This window comes from Scleropages formosus, chromosome 3 (genome assembly GCF_900964775.1).
Source record: "Scleropages formosus chromosome 3, fSclFor1.1, whole genome shotgun sequence".
In the NCBI taxonomy this organism is placed as follows: Eukaryota; Metazoa; Chordata; class Actinopteri; order Osteoglossiformes; family Osteoglossidae; genus Scleropages; species Scleropages formosus.
The window spans coordinates 29,340,454-29,359,333 of NC_041808.1; the positions used below are offsets into that span (position 1 = coordinate 29,340,454).

Here is an 18,880-nt window from a genome sequence, read left to right on the forward strand (position 1 = left end):
GCGATAAGAGAGCCGCAACAGCACAGGCATCTTGTCCTCGGGGCACAGGGCAGGGGCACACATGGATGGACCAGCTGCTTGATGGCATGGAAACAGAATTCCCTTTGTACCCCCCACCCACCCCACCTTTTCCGTTGAAGAACACAGGTGACAGCCGCAAAAAGGGGTGAAATGCCAAACTAAAAAGGAAGAGGAGAAGAAAAAGTTCCGAGTCCAAACATTTATACGTTTATAAAATGGCCAAAGGGATACAGGGAAAATAGGACACATATATTTAGGTCTCTCTCTCTCTTTCTGTACTTTGCTGTTAAAAAGGAGAGCACGCTAGCTGGACTGCTGCTTTTCTAAATCAGGACAGAACATGTATTGATAGAGGAAGAGCAAAAAAATTGGAATGGAAAGAAATGGAATATAAAAATATACAAATCACCAACCTGGACATCTGGTTGCAAAATGGTAGCTCTGCATGGAGCAACGGAGGCGGCACTGGACAAAGCAGCGCTTGTCAAAATTCACATTGGGAACTATCCCAGTGTTTTATAAAGATGTGCCTTTCTGAAGCCAGGGGAGTGTACTGTGATAAAAGAGTACGAGACCCTGTTGTATGCTTTGATAAACTGCAGTATTTTATAATTGAGTGTATTTATGGACGATGAAAATCAACTCGGTGGATTAAAAACCAGGCGCCCTGGCAGCGGCTGCTTGCAGAGACAGATAGCCAAAGACCGCCGGCCCCAGGGGCAGCGCAGCCTCAAAATACTGCATCCCTCCGAAATGAGCTCAAAGCATAGCCAGCCCCAGTAAGTTGCTACCGTGCTGTGATCAAATCCCTCAGTATGTTCTCTCCACATTCCTGGGGGGTTCGGCTGTCACGACAACCGTTAGGACCAGACACTGGGCGCATCCATCAGCATTTGTGTTTCATACACTTAATCTAAATAATGATAACTCCAAGAATTGATTCACTGCCATGAAACTGGTCCAGGAACAAATTAGTCACCTTGGTCACACCTCTGGGTGTTGAATTGTGCTGGACTCACTGCATGTTGTATTACTCTGCACAGAGAAATGAATGTACTGTTCTATGGCAAATCCGAATCCGAGTGCAGGTTATCTATGACACATAGCAAGACACAGATTTTAAGATACAGTCCCAGTCTTACCTTTATTGAACCTAGATGTATGACAGTAGACTGCAGCTGAAATAAATCTTACTACTGTGTAAAAGATCATATGTAGTTTTTCCTTGTAAAAATACACAGACACAGTCTGTCTTAGGTGCACACACACACACACAAACCCAGCAGAACATCCAGCCAGGGCCTGCAACACACTCTTCCCCTACAATTTACAACAGAATTTTTTTTATTAACGGAATAAAAAAAGACCACACTTTCCAGACCTTTCAACAACCATGTACCGCTCTGCACTCTCCCCACCCGTCTGCCACAACCCTCATTCGTCTCCACGATTAGAGTAATGTACTCCCCCTCTTCCACTTATCGTTGCTCATCTCCATCTCTCACTAATTAATACCAATATAACCTGCCCCTCTCCAGCACTATCGCATTCACCATCTTTCCATCATGCCTCGCTATCTTGTTCAAACTCTGAGCACTGCAGAACTCGCTCTCAATCTCCTTCACTGTCCCTGCCTCCCTCATACAAGCCCTCTTTGCTCTTCCCTAGGTCATAGGGAAGTAAATTGCTCTATCCCGTTTCTCCCAGACACACGTTGTTCCTCCACTTTACTTCCAGTTAGAGAATGCATAACAACCCATTTGTTTCCTCTCTTCACATACAGCTGTGTTATATGTGTGTATGAGCGAGGGGTTGCTATGCCAACTGCATCAGGCCTTGTTGTTCGAGTGAGGGAGCAGATGAAGGTGAGAGGGAGGTAAACTGCAGAGAGACTGAATCGGGAGAAGTGTTTCCTTACTAATACTGACTCCATTGCTTTACCTCCTCATGTACTGTGCCTCCATCTCCCAGCTTCTTGTGCTGTACTGTCCCAATCACTGCCCGCTTTTACCAGCTACCTTGTTTCATTCTATATCTTCTTGGCTGACATCTATGTAATTAAAATATGTGCTTGCAGAAACAGAAGGGTTACAGTGTGTTAAGCACTTTGAGGTTTAGCAATACCTCATGTATCTTTTAGTAACTTTTCTATATCAAATTCAACTTATGCTTTCGTTACTCAGTGTTTCTCATTTCAAAATTTATTTGTGCTTTTCTTCTATACAGTACTGAGGTAAATATTAAAATAGATGCTAACCATATACAGAAGATGTTCCACTTTTCAGTGTATTTCAATAAATCATTTAAGACCAGTGAGAGTTGGGCAAGGCAGAGGTGAACATACAATGTTAATTTAGCAAAATTATTCCAAACTCTAATTGTCTCTGTGAAATTGGAGGCAATGTGCCATGTTAATGGCAGTGCTGGTCAGATGTATGACAGGCACAGTAGTCTCAATGGCTGGCTCCAAGACCCAACCATTGTAACTTGGGCAGGATATACAAACAGGAAACATGCATTAGAGGGAGGAAGTGAATGTCAACCCCGATACCACTTTCTGTCGATCCTATAATTCTGCACGGCACATGATGCACGTGGTTTTCATGCATCGACCACTTTGTACTAATATCCATGCATGCAAGAGATGTAGTTCCCCCTCATTTATGAACCCATGGTCCCATGTTGTTGATGTTTCACACAAACAAAATTAGGATAAAATGGTGTGTATTTAAAGGAGATGAATGGGAGGAAAGATGTTTGCTACAGGGCCTGAGGTCACTCCGTATTTCATAAGGAGTTACTTAAGAAAAGGAGGTTGAAAAGCAGGATTAAATCACCTTCTACCACTTGGCTGAACTACATCTTTGAAGACAAGGACTTCGGATGCCTGCTCTGTGTCTCCAACCCATTGACACTCTGCCTTCCTCTTTATTCAACACTTCTTCTGCCTGCTATCTCAGAGTGATACCATCAGCAACTTTATCTTGGTCTTCCAGACATCTCCACAGTCAAGTGCCCTCGATCTTGCCATCTCCCTCACACAGCCTCTTCCACATAACAGGCATGTTATATCAACCTTTTAACCTTCTCCTCTAACAAGGAAACATAAAGCAACATGAGCCCTTTAAGAAACCAGGGACAACATTTTTAAGGCCCTGATCTTATTGCACATGGCTAACTGAACAGGTAATGAAATACATTTAACAGAAACGCTGACAAACTGAAGGCCCCTTTGCTGGCCAAGTTGCTTACCTTGGCAGCCATGATCATGGAGGAGCCACCACGAATGCCTAGGATGGGGATGTGCGTCTGGGCCGAGATGAAGTCCAGAATCTGGGCAATAGCTTCTTGGTCAGTGTCGTCACCAAACACCACACCCTGAAGCCAGTGCTTTGTCATCAAATCACAGATACAGGTGATGATGCTTTTGGGGTCCGTCTCATTCATGGTGACAAGCTCCACATTTGGCGGCAGCGGCATATACTGGAAGTCCTCCTTCTCGCGGCCCTCAGCCAGTGCCACCTCACTAGAGTTACCCACCAGGACCACGGCAATGCTCAATCCCTGTGTAAGCTTGTTGGGTGGGGGTGGGGCAGGTGCCACGGGGACATAGTGTGAACCTCCACCCCTTTCTCCTCCACTCCCACCTCCTCCCTTGTCCCTCCTGCACTCTACAAAGGGCACAAGGAGCAGGAAGCAGAGGCAGAGGAGGAAGAGTATGGAAACTGGGGGCCAACAGTGTCGGGAGGACGAGCTTTCCAGAATGGGGACAGGCAGAGAGGCCCGGTAGTCCTCGGGGGTGGAGGATGAGCAGCGGTGGTGGATAGGCATGGTGTAGGAGAGGAAATGAAATCCCTGGACAGAGAAACAGAAGAGAGAGGCCAACAGGAACGGTTACCATGGTATAAATACCTTCATTAACCATAGTGGACACAACTGTATCTTGAAAACATGTATTAGTGCGTATCAGTGTCAGCTGAAAAAATTAGGGCATTGTGTGAGGAACATGGAGAAAAACCTACTAGTTATAAATGGGTTCTCAAACATAGAAATCTCACTCATAAAATGTGTATAAAAACAGACACATAGAAACATGGTGTTTATACAAATCAAACTTTGATGAAAGGTGAAATTGAGGGATAAAATAGTGTATAACATGAATGATGCAAGCTCCCTAATTGATTGTTTGCTAATTTGTTTTTTAAAAGAAAACAGCAAGAAAGCAAAAAAAGATAAAAAGGATGACTGAAGATAGAAAAAAATAAAATACCAAAATTTGTGACACATGGCAGTAAAAGGGTTTTTTTTAATCAACTGTCTAAATGACAGAACCACAGGCTGACTTATGTGCTGACAGGCTGACTTCAACTGACTGTGAGATTGATTAACTGACCATCAAACTGACAGACATACGAAGTCACTGACTGACTGATAAACTGCCTAACACCATCTTAGTGTACACTGCAACCCCACTATACACCTTCCACTCTCCTTTCATTCTCAGTTTCTATCACCCTCCATGCGAATGACTACAGACCTCTTGCTCTCTTTAACAAGTTTTGTTATTAACTGTTAACACAAAAAAGAGAAAGAGTGAAAGGGACAGGGAAGAAGACAGAGGCAGAAAGAGGAGGAAAAAAAGACAACAATGGGGGAAAAAAGAAAGTCAACAAAGGGAGCAAGAGAGAGTTGGTGGGAAAGAAACATTTGGTATAGTTTGTTGTACACACACACACACACAGTGGCTGAAGCCGCTTGTCCTTAGCGGGGTTGCGGCAAGCCGGAGCCTAACCCAGCAACACAGGGTGCAAGGCTAGAGGGGGAGGGGACACACCCAGGACGGGATGCCAGTCCGTCACAAGGCACCACAAGTGGGACTCGAACCCCAGACCCACCAGAGAGTAGGACCCAGCCAAGCCCACTACACCACCATGCCCCTTTTGCTTTGTTATAGCCTAAAAGAAGTGTGTGTGTGTGTGTGTGTGTGTGTGTGTGTGTGTGTGTGTGTGTGTGTGTGTGTGTGTGTGTGTGTGTGTGTGTGTGTGTGTGTGTGTGTGTGTGTGTGTGTGTGTGTGTGTGTGTGTGTGTGTGTGTGTGTGTGTGTGTGTGTGTGTGCCCAAGAGCAGGTGTATAAATGACACAGAAAGAATTAGGGACCCACCCTTTTGAACATGGTTTTTTTTGTATGTCTTGAGTAACAGGACTAAAGACAGCGACATATGCACAGAGAGAAAGAGAAGAAAGACAGAACAATAAAATAAACACACTATGTACAAAAGAGTGAGAGAGGGGGAGGAAATTGTGCTGGGGAAGAGGGTGGCAGTAGGGGGGCACAAGTGGAGATGTTGAAAAGGCTGTTTTAAGGAAAGTAATTGCTAGAAGTTCATCGGGGCTAATTACAGGTCCCCGTGTTAATTGTCAATTGCACACTGTTCCAGAGGAAGCCTGCAGAGAGAGTGTGTGGGGGTGTAAGTCCAAGGTTTGAGGAAGGGAGGGTAGACTGATAGGAGTAAAGGAATGTGGAAATACACAGAAGAGAATTAAATACAAGGGGTGGGGTTGGGGTGCAACAAGACAGTGAAAACGGACGGTGAACTTGGGAATCAGCTAATGAAACACGAGGAGGAGCAAGAAAGAGAAAGGAAAAGGAACAAAAGGAGCTAGAGGGAGAATAGCAACAGATAGATTAAGGACTGGGAAGAAGGAGCAAGAATAGGGGAGGCACAGGAAGAGAGAGATACAGATGCTCCATTTGAATCTGTACTTCTCGAGCAGCACTCAGTTTCCATGGCAACCATTAAAATAGGCCTTGCCTTGTTCAGTTGATGGACACCAAGATACACACAGATATCTCTCATAAGCATCAGTATGCCCTGACACATCACAAATACTGATGCACATTTATGGGGCAAACCGCTGACAGTCAATACACATATGGAGGCATGTGTTCCTCGAAGCTTTCTCATAAGGCAGGAACACACGTTCTCCGTTTCACAATAGAAGAGCTAACACTGTTTTTACATGTAACTCCCGTTCAGATACTAAGGAAAAGTCTTCCTCTTCAGCCCCTGCAGTGACCACCATTTCATCTATGCCATACACCAATTCACTCGCCAAAACTTCTCCCAAACTAGTGCTCAAATGATCCAACACAACACTAGACTTCAGGTGAATTATATTGTGCGTCAATAATGAGAGAAGAAACTATATTTTAAAAAATATAATCAATTGCATTTTGGAAAATTATAAATATGACACTTGGTGTAGCTACCTACAACAAAACCATAAAATATCCACCGACATGTCATGAACTGAAACAGTGTGACTGTCCATAACTGAGCTGTACAATACAGAAAATGGGAGACACCTGAAGCAAGATAAGAACATACATCATTTGGCCATACCCAGCTGCATCAGACAACTCTTAACTGATACACAGACTGACCACAGTGAACCTTAAACAGACAGACACAGGCACCCTCTGAACCGCTTGTCCCATACGGGGTTGTGGGGAGCCGGAGCCTAACCCGGGAATACAGGGTGTAAGGCTAGAGGGGGAGGGGACACACCCAGGACGGGACACCAGCCTGTCACAGGGCACCCCAAGCAGGACTTGAACCCCAGACCCACAGGAGAGCAGGACCCAGTCCAACCCACTGCGCCACTGTGCCACCACACCTCCTGCAAATGGCCAATACACACAAAATTAACAAGCTAAACCTGGGCCAACATATACTTTCATACCACCCTTAATTAGAAAGGGTACATGTTGTTCTCAATGAACTACTAAAACAATAGTGACGCTCCATGGCAAAAGAATTGTAATAAGTTTTATTATGCAAATAAACATTTGAGAAACTTTTGATTAGCCCTCTTTTCCCCATAGCAATCATCAAAACTTATTTAAAGTACAATAATGCTTATATCCTTATAAATTATCATTTTATATGATAAATATATACCATTAGTAAGCCTATAATGATAAATATATATTTATATCATTAACAATCATGAATAAGTAGTTTAGCTACTGTGTATTATAAAGAAGCATCACTGAAAGTGATATCTATAATTGGTTAGCTGACACTTTTCTCCAAAGCAGCTTACAACATCAAGCTACTTCACAATTATTTACTGATTTATGTAGCTGGGTAATTTTTTACTAGAGCAATTTAGGGTAGCTACATTGCTCAAAGGTACTACAGCCAGAGGTGAGATTCAAACCTCCAACCTTTAGAGTAAAAAGCAGCAGCTGTAACCACTACGCTACCAGCTGCCCTCTAGCCTTCTACCTTCATATCTAATGAAGGTAAGTCAGTCATGTACATTCTCAGCCCTCAGAGGAAACACATGGACAGTATTCAAATGCAGCCAAAGACTAACACTAACAAGATTTCAAGCAAATATATGACATTTCCTGTATCTTACATTGCTTTCATGATAATGCATGAGACCAAAAGTTACATGGGGGGGGTTTATTATTCATGAGATGTGTTTCATGCCAAACATGGACCCTCTGCTCAGCTAAACATGCCAGCAAATGGTCAGCGTTATTTGAAGCCTACATCTGAAACATACTCATGCTTTAGCCAAAGATGACCAAGTGGTGCGACAGGATCCGTTCAGTGATAAATGACTTGTAGAGACAATCAGTCTTCGCTGATTACATAGTGCTAAGCCTTCCCCAGTATGTTTAATACGTCTGAAAGTGAAGCAAAGAATCAGTACAGTAAGACTAATATGGGTGCAATAATTTGTCACATGTATTAAAAAAGTTAATCTGGTCAATAGGTTTATAATTCCATGTTGTGCACTGTTTAGAATGTAACATTTCTGGAGGTCCACTGCGCAGCTGCCTGTGTAAGATACACAGGTTGTCTAAGTGCAATTGTCGATTTCAGACTTATGGTTTAGTGGGTCACAAGGAACGTATCCCAACCCAAATCATGGTGAGACCACAGAAAAAGTATTAACAAATGAGTTCCCTTTCTTATTTTTTTCACTCTCCTTTTTCTGCTAAAAAAAGACACAACATTCAGCCTTTGCCTTGTGACTCGCAGTCGATAACTGGTTCACATCTATTACTGTCTAACGAGGTCACTCATTCGGTTAGCAGTGTCTGGGCACATCGCACTTGGACTTGTGCATGTAGGAACCTGCTTTACAGAGCTACAGGAAGAAACCGAAATGACCTCCTGCCAATAACTATCCCTTAATCATTTTAAATGTGTTTTATTGACAGCTTTTCACAGATTACAGCTGCAGTAATCTGTCCTCCTCAACCCATCACATTCTCAATTGTTATTTTTAGGACCCTGGCGTGTGCCCTTGGATTAGCAGTTGTGAAATGGCTACATACACATAAATCATACAAGTAGCCATCATGTGGAAAAGGGTGCGAGAGCAATGACCAACGTGAGAGCCAGATTTGAAGAGTAAAACTTCATATTACTGGTAATTACAAAACCAGTGCTATCGGTGTCAAATATACAGACAGGAAAACACAACCAGACACACTTCTTATTGGTTTGTAATGGGTGGATGAAGGTGTCTTACCTAACTAACCTGTAAGTACATAACATGTAACACTTTATAAATCTTGTGACAGAGCTATAGAACAGGACAATGAATCAGGACATCAGGTGGGTTCCATTCAATGTAAAATTCAATTTAACATCCCCAAATTAAAGCCATAGACAATCCAGTCAAAGCTGTAACTTCTAGAATACAGTAAGCTCCAACTGGACCATCAGTCATGCCACTGTGTGATGTGGCCCATTTATTTCTAACAGAACTTCAACAAAATGACTAAAGCTAAAGAAAGCAGCCACTGACAGATTAGTCACCTATGAATATTGTAAATGCGAATAAGGGAGCAGTCAGTATTGGTGTACTAAAGGATATGTTACTGTAAGGCACCACGTTGTGCATGCTGTACTAACTCAGTAAAATGGCTTTTATTTTATGGACAAGGAACAGTAACCTGGACAGCATTAGTGAACCTTGGATTTCTTATGCTAAACATTAAACACAATCCTTTTTAAGACCTATTTTTTAACACTTAAAGAAAGAAAAAAGATAAGTGACTGCTTTCAGCTCTGTGTAGGAGCCCTCTGATAATTTAAAGTAATAAGTAATTTATGATTTGATAATGAAAAAAGGAATGAAATGTGCAAAAGTTGCAGATTTTACTGGATTTTTAATTTTTTTTTTAGTCAATTGCCTTTTTTCATTTTCTCTGGGGCCAGAGAGAATCTATTGGTAAAGCTTTCAACTGCACCACTATGATTCCCTTCTCTCAGCTTCCTCCTATCTCCACACTCTGATGGTGACGTACGCTGGTCATGCCTTCACACATCTGGCCGGGTGTCTCGGTCTGCATTTCTGTTGCTTGGGACTGGAAGCAGGACTTCCACACAACTTTGAACACAACCAAACATGGTAACAGACAGTGAAAACCAGAATTCCGTTGCTACCCTCTGTGCGACCCTAGAACTGTCCATTGTTTCAGGACACCTTCAAAATTCCTCACAGATTTTTAAAAGCTAAAAGGTTTTAGAAGCTTGCCAACTATACTCAAAGAAATTATCTGAGCAGCTGTTATTAGCTTTAATTATAATTAATTACATGTATAGCATATTATCAAAATAATGTTAAAAAATTAGCAAGTGACATCTAATGTCACACACTCTTGGTGACAGGCAGCCATTAAAAAACTGAAAGACTTGTCAGAATGTTCAGTTTAACACTAGACCATGAGTGAATTTGCAGCAGGAAACTTTATCACTGTTTCAACTTGATGACTTATAATTAGGCAAGTTTGGTTAGTTACAGCTGTGTTGCAGTCTGCTGGAATGAGGAAAATTTTTGCATGCTAAGCAGCTTATTACATATGAATAGTAAAATGGCAAGAGCTAACATGCACTTTTGGCAATGGCTACGCTGGGTAGTCAACCACAAATAATGAACTCTCCGCTCTGCCAGATACATTAAATCCATGTAACCACTAAATTTTTTAGTGGTAGTAGCTCTGATGTGTGTATGGAACAAGCAACCTACACCATTTTGAAGTAGGTGAAATATAGTACCTATGTCATGGGTTTTGACTTCTTTGGGATTTTGGTAATTAGCCAAGCTGGTTGCCAGATGCCATAATTTGTTTTTTAGCAGAAATATGCCATCATTTTCTGTGATTCAGGCACTATACAAGACAACTGTTGACAACTGATTATTACAACTGTAATAATCTTTCATAACCCATGAAAAAAGAGACGTGGACATTATACTTAAGAGTTATAATATCACATAATGTTTATTATACATATATTATAAAATATCATATAATATGTTTTATATTTAGATTTCTGTGTAATGTATAAATTGTATGATCAGAAAGAATAACATGGTGTCTCTTTCTTCACAACTATATCTGGTATAGTAAACAATTTTAGGGTAATTAGTCTCAAGTGCCCTACAGAATATGTGAATTTTCTTTAGTCATTTCTAACATACCAATACGTCCGCACATTGCATGTTGTGTTGCATATTAAAATGAAAATCCAATTGCCTCTGTGTTTTGTAACAGATACAACTGCCAGGCGCCTGTAACAGGAAACACAAATGGCATGCATACATATAGAACATCACACCCTGCAAATAGAGCCCAGGCCCCACAGAAATAGCAAGCCCAGCAGATTTCTCTCTTAACTGATGGAATTTGCTTTAGCCTGACAGTGATATTAACTTTATGTCAGTCTTGAATTTAAATCACAGTTACACTGAAATCCCCTGATACAGAGCCATTTTAATTAAAAAAACAAGCGAAAGAGAGCAAGAATGAGTGAGAGACGGGAGAGAGTAGTGGAACCTAGCAGCGGGAAAAAACTGAGGGAGATAAAAAGGTAAGAGAAGTATGAACAGAGAACAGAGAAGAAATAGCAGATGGAAGATAGTAAAAGAAGTATGAACACAGGGAAAAGCTTTTTACTGAGGTAAAAAAAACAACAACAAGATGCACTACGCAGCAGACACCTGTACTGTCTCTCTCCCTTATTTCTTCCTCCTAAGAGTTAAATTTCCTTAGTGTCGCCGCTCCCTGTATGAAAGCAATATGGCTTCTTTCTTGCAGACCCTCCCCCACTCTATATTCTACCTCTCCCTCTCTGTCACTCTCCCTGATTGATTCTTTGGTGTTCAGAATGCACATGCTGTGCAGGGGTGAGCTTCTTCATCTAATATAGTCACATACACCCAAAAATATACATATAATACAGCTACCAAGAGCACTTCAATTGTCTTACACTAAAACATGCATATTGAACAGACATTCAAAAATTTGCACTCCCTTAAACAGAAGGACAGACACAGGCAAATTCACTCACACAAACACACATACGAAAATAATGATTCACACAAATGCATACATGGACAGAGTGATAGAAACACAAGAAGAAACATAAATAATCACACAGATGCAGACATACATGCACAAAAACACACAAACTAATATTCAGCTATGCAAATGCAAATACAGACACAAAAAAAAACAGAAATGCAAGTACGCACACAATCTCACACACACAAAAACATACAGAACCAGGCTGGCAGCATCAGTTTATCAGCTGCAGGGAACTAAAATGTTTCTCGCCCATCCTCAAGTTCCCCTACCTTTATAAGCCATTATTTCTCCAAGAAACCAAATTAATTAATAAATGAAGGGCACCTTAATACACACACATTTTCAGAACCACTTGTCCCATACAGGGAACCAGAGCCCACCCGGTAACACAGGGCGTACGGCCAGAGAGGGAGGGGACACACCCAGGATGGGACACCAGTCCGTCACAAGGCACCCCAAGCAGGACTCGAACCCCAGACCCACCGGAGAGCAGGACTGCGGTCCAACCCACTGCGCCACCACACCCCCCACCTTAATACAGCCACAGTAATACAGAGTCAGTGGCCTGCGGGCTTGCATGGGCAGGATCCTGGCCAAACATTCATTAGCGCTAGTGTGTGCACCCTGCATCACATCAGCGTTCTCCAGCTGTTTTCTTCAGGGCTTCATGACATTCTTACATTTTTTTGGTCATAGCACAGCTTTACAGAATTTGATCCTAAGGCACAATTAAATGAGCGTGGTGCAAATTGCTAAACATTCTTTCTTCCGTGGCTACACAGACATGAGCAGCAAGTAGTATGGTGTACAAGGGCAGAGTATCGCATCCCGAAGTATCGCTACCAGTTCCATAAGGGGGCATTTTATTTAATTATTTAATTAAACTCTGCACTGGTGTTCAGGCTTCATAAATCTGGCCGTAAGTCATTTTCAATATAACAGCTAAGTAGATAATAAGAATTGTGCAGGGCGATCAAACAATCTTACTTGTCCCATTTTTGAAGATGAAAAGATTTTTTGGCAATGCCCTCACTCCCCAGCCCACCCCATCATCACCTCACCACCCCAAGGGCTATCACGACTTGCTTCCAAACACCTCCTCACAACCACCGTCTTTAACCGCCCCTTTTGCCCCCTGCCAAACCTCTCTAGTCATGGGTAATTAATAAGCAATCTGTTCTCAGCTAGTGCCAGTTGTAACTTAGATAAACACTGTCAGATATCAGTATCTGCGACCCCGATGCCCACTCGGGTTCAAACAACAACTGTGACACTGCCTCCGGGTGGATTTTATGAAGCCGCTCAATACAGAATTCAATCATAGAAGATTCCTGCCATGTAAACCAATCACTCATCCCTTCTGTGCTTAAGGCAGCGACAGAAGGAGAATGATTCTTCAGCCCCAGTTTAAAAAAAGATGGACTGCAGAAAATAGCTGTGTATACCCACCTAGACAACTACTTGTTTTAACTCTTTCTAGTCTCGGCAAAGTAGATTTTTAGCATATTACAGCAAATTTAAATATTAAAACATTCAAAATGAGGTATCAAGTTCTACACATATACTTTTGTTTGTTGCATACCAATAGCTGTGGCAGCAATAGCAGCAGCTGTACTGTCACACAAGAACAACTGGTGAAAGTATTTGTCTCACCCAGCACAGCACCTTTCTTTTTCACTTAGAAATATCATGCTTGGCTAACTGACGTCAGTATAAAACAGCATGAGAGAGTGGGAGAGTGTTCAAAGGCTAGATGCAAAAGTAGAGGTACAGACAGGATGAGTAAACCAAGGGGAAAACAAATGGATGAAAATAAGCACAGACATGAAAGATGTCTGAAGGGGATTTGGCTTTGTGAAACAAGGGGTGAAGAGAGGCTAAAGAAATGGGAAGACAAGGGTCAAAAACTACAAGCCGTGCTACTTATGGACAGGTTTGTTGGGTCAGCTACTGTTTTTGTAATTCTTAGATTAATATCACCACAATTTTCTGTTAGGTAAAAAAAATCAGTCTCAGTTATAACATGGTGGAAACACAGCCTGCTTTAGAAATTACACACATTTGTTCATTTAGCCTTACTTGCATTCTCTTTCTGTTGACCAGAAAACACACACGTGCAAATAAATCTCTTTGATGCAAAAATCCTACTCAACAAATCCTTTTAATTGCTTAATCAATATTTGTAAAGCCATGTAGATATATCCGATACTGAATACCAATTGGGTCATGACATCTTTTCAGAGCTCACACAAAGGCACCAGCCATTGACTGGCGGTGTGTTTTACATTAAGTGATATGTGTAGCGCAGCAGAACAAAGTGTTCCATACTTCTCTACCCAAACTTAAAGCTGACACAGTGAAAATTTGACCAAAAAAGTAGAATGATTCCAATCTTTCTTTTACTGAGCCTCAGCATTTTTTTCTAATAGTGTGCTTGCACACAAGTATAAATGCACACACCCATACAAAGCTACATACATATGAAGACACAAAAAGGAAGAGGAAAACTTCACTGGATTGTTATGGACAGCGAGGGGCAATGCTTGAGCAAGACAGAGATAGTGGACGGGGTAGGCAGTGTTGTGGTGTCCTACCTTGTGAACTGCCAGCCCAGATCTCATCCCTGCTTCTCAGAACTGGCATGGTGGAGTGACCTGGGCCTCCTCTCTCCTCTCATAGCCCCAGACGGACAGAGGGAAAACTGGCAACACCCCACAAGGGCAGAGTCACAGACATAGGAAAAACAGTTGTAATATCACACAAAAAAGGCTTTTTTTTTTTCTTTTCAGCTTTCCTCATTCTTGTACATTGACATTTTTCGCAGTTATTAGAAACATACAAATTGTTTTACAATTTTTATATAGTATTATGAAAAGCTAAAACTCTATTAAACTGTTTAAATATAAATGAACAACATGTATGGAAAGATAGATTTGTGTTTCTTTAGTCAATTCCACAAGTAAAAATTGTTCCAGTTCTCCATTAAAGTAAGATTTAATTTCTCCTTCGATGACCTCAAAACTCACAACGGCTGAGTGAACCTAGGGTACAAGGAAGGCCTCTGTGTGGGCTGGGGATGCAGCAGTTGTGGGATGGCTGTTCTTTCTTTGTTTTTCGCTTGTCTTGTTTTCCCGTTTTATTTCACTGCAGCTGTTTTGGTCACTTCATTCGTTCCACTGCTCTACAGCAGCAGTCTGTGAGAAACAACAACTGGGATCACTCAATAATGAAAAGGAAACTGAGAAGGATTTTTTTTTTTTTAGTTTCAGTAAAAAATGACTGAAATGACACTACTCTGAAGAGGCTTGAGTGACTCAGCCTGAAAATGATAATTTGTTAGCTATCAGCTGGATCACATTTTACTTTGATAATAATTAACACTGGTAAGTTTACACAAACATGGTACATTGCATTATTATAAATGTATAATAAACTTGCCCTATTTCACAACTCAAAATAAAATGCAAACAACATATGATAGAAGGGGTATATGTTCGTACTGAGATAAGACACCACAATGGTTGCACCCCACGATTAACTGATACTGAATGTACAACATGCATATTTGTGGGAAGAGTTGCTCTGATTTCTATGTTCTTCTCCTTAACCAACCATTTTCTCCCCCTGTGACTGTTTTCCAGTTATTCACCTCTTCCAGTGCCATTCTCATCTTACCTTTGAATTCTCTCAGTCTTCTCCTCCCCTTTTCTGTCTCTTAAACCTGTATGCATCTGTGGTGAGAGTGAGTGATTCCATATGTCATCTCTCTCCCTCTGTGTGTTCCTTGGATGAGAGCAAAGGGGGATCAAGGCTCTGTGGGAATAATTTTGATCCAGCTAGGCAACGTGATAAATTATGTATTCTACCTAAATTTATGTGCAAAGTTCTCTATTTCACTAACTGTAATTCTCTAAAACTAGTTCAGTAGTGGTTGAAAGTCTAGTAATGCTAATTACACATACATCCTGTCTACTTCTAGTATGTCAGTCCTAAAGTTTAAAAAAAAAAAGTTTCATCTAATCAGGCGGTTGAACTGTTCTACAACAAATTGGCAGAGAATATTTTAGGTAAATAAACTGTAAATTAAAAATGTTGATTAATAATGAACATTGCCTCCAGGGAAACAGATTGAAGTTTCTATATTTAATAGATTGATAACCCCTCAAACAGACATACACACTTGGTCTTGCACAAAAAAGACTTTGTGCATAAAATAAAATACATACTAGAATATTTCCAATCATGCAGATCTAAACTTTAAGGCTACATATCACGTAATACACACTACACAAATACACTAAAATATAAACAAAATGTATACATATGATAATTGTAATTCCATAAATGAAAAAACATCAAAAACAGTCATCTTAATTTTTCTACAGTATTGTTCATTTTCAAAAATTTAATATGAGAAGCAATATTAGAGCAGGCCATTATTCCTATATTCAGAAACATTCACACATTAGCAAGACCGAGGGGTTACAAATAGTAATCAAACTTACAGTATTATAATGTATGAATTTTTGTATGAGTCTTAGAAGGTCAAGAATTCCTAAATAAAATAATTATGGTTAGTAGCCAGTTTTGATTGGAAGGAAAAAGACTGTAAGAAGAATATAGGTTGCTGAGGTTCACACTCATACTTAAGACACAGTCCTAAGAATTGGAATGCCACCCTATGTACGCAACACACTACAGGATGGTCTTAAATCAAGACATTATTTTTCAGGGACGCTGCTGGCTAAAAGCAGAGTTTATATTTCCCACAACAACTGAAACATGTAAAATACAATTAAGTGTGATTACCTTTAAAGAGAAAAATTTTGGCATGATTAAAATGTTGAAGAGAAATATCTTAATTAGGGTTCTGACTTGAAGAGATTTCCGAAAATATCTTCTAATATGACTACTGTTTCTTTAGGCCCCTGAGTACAACAACCACAACACCAACTCGCGCAAAATATATGACGATTAAAACAGTAATAGATGATCAATTATCCTTCTCAAGGGCATAACTAGCTATTGTACATTCCACATCTCTTACCACTACTGTCTACTGCTGCAATGTATATAGCATACACCAAGGTTCAGCTCTGAGATTCACTGGTAAAACAGTTAACTGTTTATAACATCCATAATCCTAGAGATGAAAAGTAACAACACCACAATAAGAATTATACAATGAATTTAACTGATCATGCCATGCTGGCCACTCCTGTTAAATACACTTACTTGTGATGGATTCACTTGAATTTCAGGTACATATGTGAAATTGGCCTAAGGAAAACATTGTTTCACATGATTTAATTTTAACGTTTTGTCTCTAAGATCCCTTCTTGTAAGCAATGAGCTTAAAACCTGTTTTAACTTTTGTCAGTGCTTCATAGACCAAGCACTATCTAATAGCTCATCCTGTTAACCCATGGATTCTATTGATGACATGCTTTAAAGGTACTAAACAAGCAGTTGATACAAGGCCTGCTATGAGCAGCTACCACAAAAAAAGGCAAACCAGTACTCTTTACCAGCAACAGCACCAGAGTCACTTGTGTTCCCATGTTGTGAATAACATAGGTGGGTGGATTTGGTAAAAGATGCATATGACACCCCCCACCCCTCTGCACACAACAGCTTAGTCACATGGAACTGTCACACTCAACACTTGAAAAATGGGACACACTCCAAAGGGGTCATTTACAGGTACACAGAACTTAAAGGTCACATTCTGGACAACATATGATGTACCATGATGGGTAACAGTAGGGACTGAAGGGATCAAGTCTCAGGTGGTTTCCAAAGACCATTTTGCAATAACCTTGGCCATAAAACAACAAAATACAAATTAAAACCCATGCAGCAGTATAACAGGAACACTGACCAGAATAATGAGGGTCATGTCAATGAAAAATAAGAAAAGCAGTCGGCTGCACGGAATTATAACTAGCAAAGGTTTATTAGAAACAATACTTTGGAAGACAATTTAACTTGCATAATGGTTATGCAGAAAGAATAAGATGGACAGGACAGTAGACTGGAAAGACACAAACACACACACACACACACAAAATGTTCTAAATTAACAGAAGTGTCTAGAACTGCACTGAGTGGGCACAGGGTGGGAGAGAAGAGCTAAATTTATACAGCTTCTAGAAGGTGAAGGAGAGATTTATATATATATGACACATTGAGATACAGGTTATATAAGCTGATAAAAAACAGGAAGAGATCACATATGACGATAAGACAGTATACACAAATATGTTAATAACAGTAGGATGCAAAATCCATCACAGTCAATAAGGAGAGAAGCATATAAATTAAAAAAGACTGGTTTTCAGTAATCCACCTTCATTCTACCCCACCTTAGAGTATGCAGGGATACAGTGATACTCAAACACAAATAGAAATTTACTGACACACAGACAAATGTAAAAAGGAAACAAGTTCCCATATTATCTGACGCAGGGATGCATACAAAAGACAGCTTTACATTTACACTAAAACACAGACACACCATAATGAATTAACGTAAGACACACCCATATATACATACATGTAGATATGAAATAAATGCTTCAAGTACAACAGACAGAAAAAGGGAAAGTGGTGAAATAAAAGCTCAGTACTCACCGAATTAACCCTTGCCACGTACTGGTTATCATTTCAGTTGTAACATTTGAAGAGAGAAAAGTATGATTGTAAGTAAAACAATGTCAATACTTAAAAACAAAAATATGTGGTCCTTATTCCTGGATGGTAAAATTCCATTCAAAATCAATAATAGGAAAAAACTTTAAACCATTTTCAGTCCACTAGACAAAAAATACAGATAGTCCTGAATTTCAAAGATAATCAATTATTATTAATAATTTTGTTTCGCCTGGGAATACTTCCAAGACATATATATAGATTTCTCAAAAAACACAAAAAAGTCTAAATCAGAAGCCATTAATCACAGACAACTGATCTTTCAAAATCTCTCCCAAAATCTTCAAACACAGTAGAGGTGAAAAATTTATAATAATAGAATAAGCAAAACATGAACTATGAGAAACTAAGAGGTGAATTAATGAATTCTGAGTTTTTCTACCTAATGGCTTGCCCAGTGCACACACACTCACATTCAAGTTTTTGGTCGGCTGGTAATTTATTTAATTTTTAACAAACCTCCCCACCCTCCCTTTCCCATATTGCTAAGAATTATTTTTTTATAATACTTACACAAACACAGAAAGATTTCTCCCTAAAAGTAATAACGGAATGGATGAGCATTTGCTGACATGAACACAAGAATGTGTATGTACGATTTATTTAAAAAAAAAAACAAATTAATTCATGAATGAGTTAATGACAAAGAAGAAACTGGACAGAGATGGACAAGCACATGAAGGGATGAAAAAGGAGTGACGGAGAGACAAAAGTATGAGAGGAGAAAAGAAAAAAAATCCTTTAAAAAGG

General features: G+C 40.1%; 1 protein-coding gene across 1 annotated transcript in view; it reads right to left on the bottom strand.

Annotated features, from left to right (window-relative positions):
- Positions 1-18,168, bottom strand: part of grin2ba (glutamate receptor, ionotropic, N-methyl D-aspartate 2B, genome duplicate a) — a 47,827-nt gene extending 29,659 nt beyond the window's left edge. Inside the window, exons 1-5 of the mRNA XM_029250423.1 lie at positions 18,053-18,168; positions 15,095-15,202; positions 14,446-14,613; positions 14,014-14,120; positions 3,274-3,876 (exon numbers count right to left, since the gene is read on the bottom strand). Of these exons, the coding sequence (XP_029106256.1) occupies positions 3,274-3,876; positions 14,014-14,040 (630 nt within the window). The 5' untranslated portion in view covers positions 14,041-14,120; positions 14,446-14,613; positions 15,095-15,202; positions 18,053-18,168. The remainder of the gene's footprint in view (positions 1-3,273; positions 3,877-14,013; positions 14,121-14,445; positions 14,614-15,094; positions 15,203-18,052) is intronic.
- Positions 18,169-18,880: the final 712 nt, after the last annotated feature.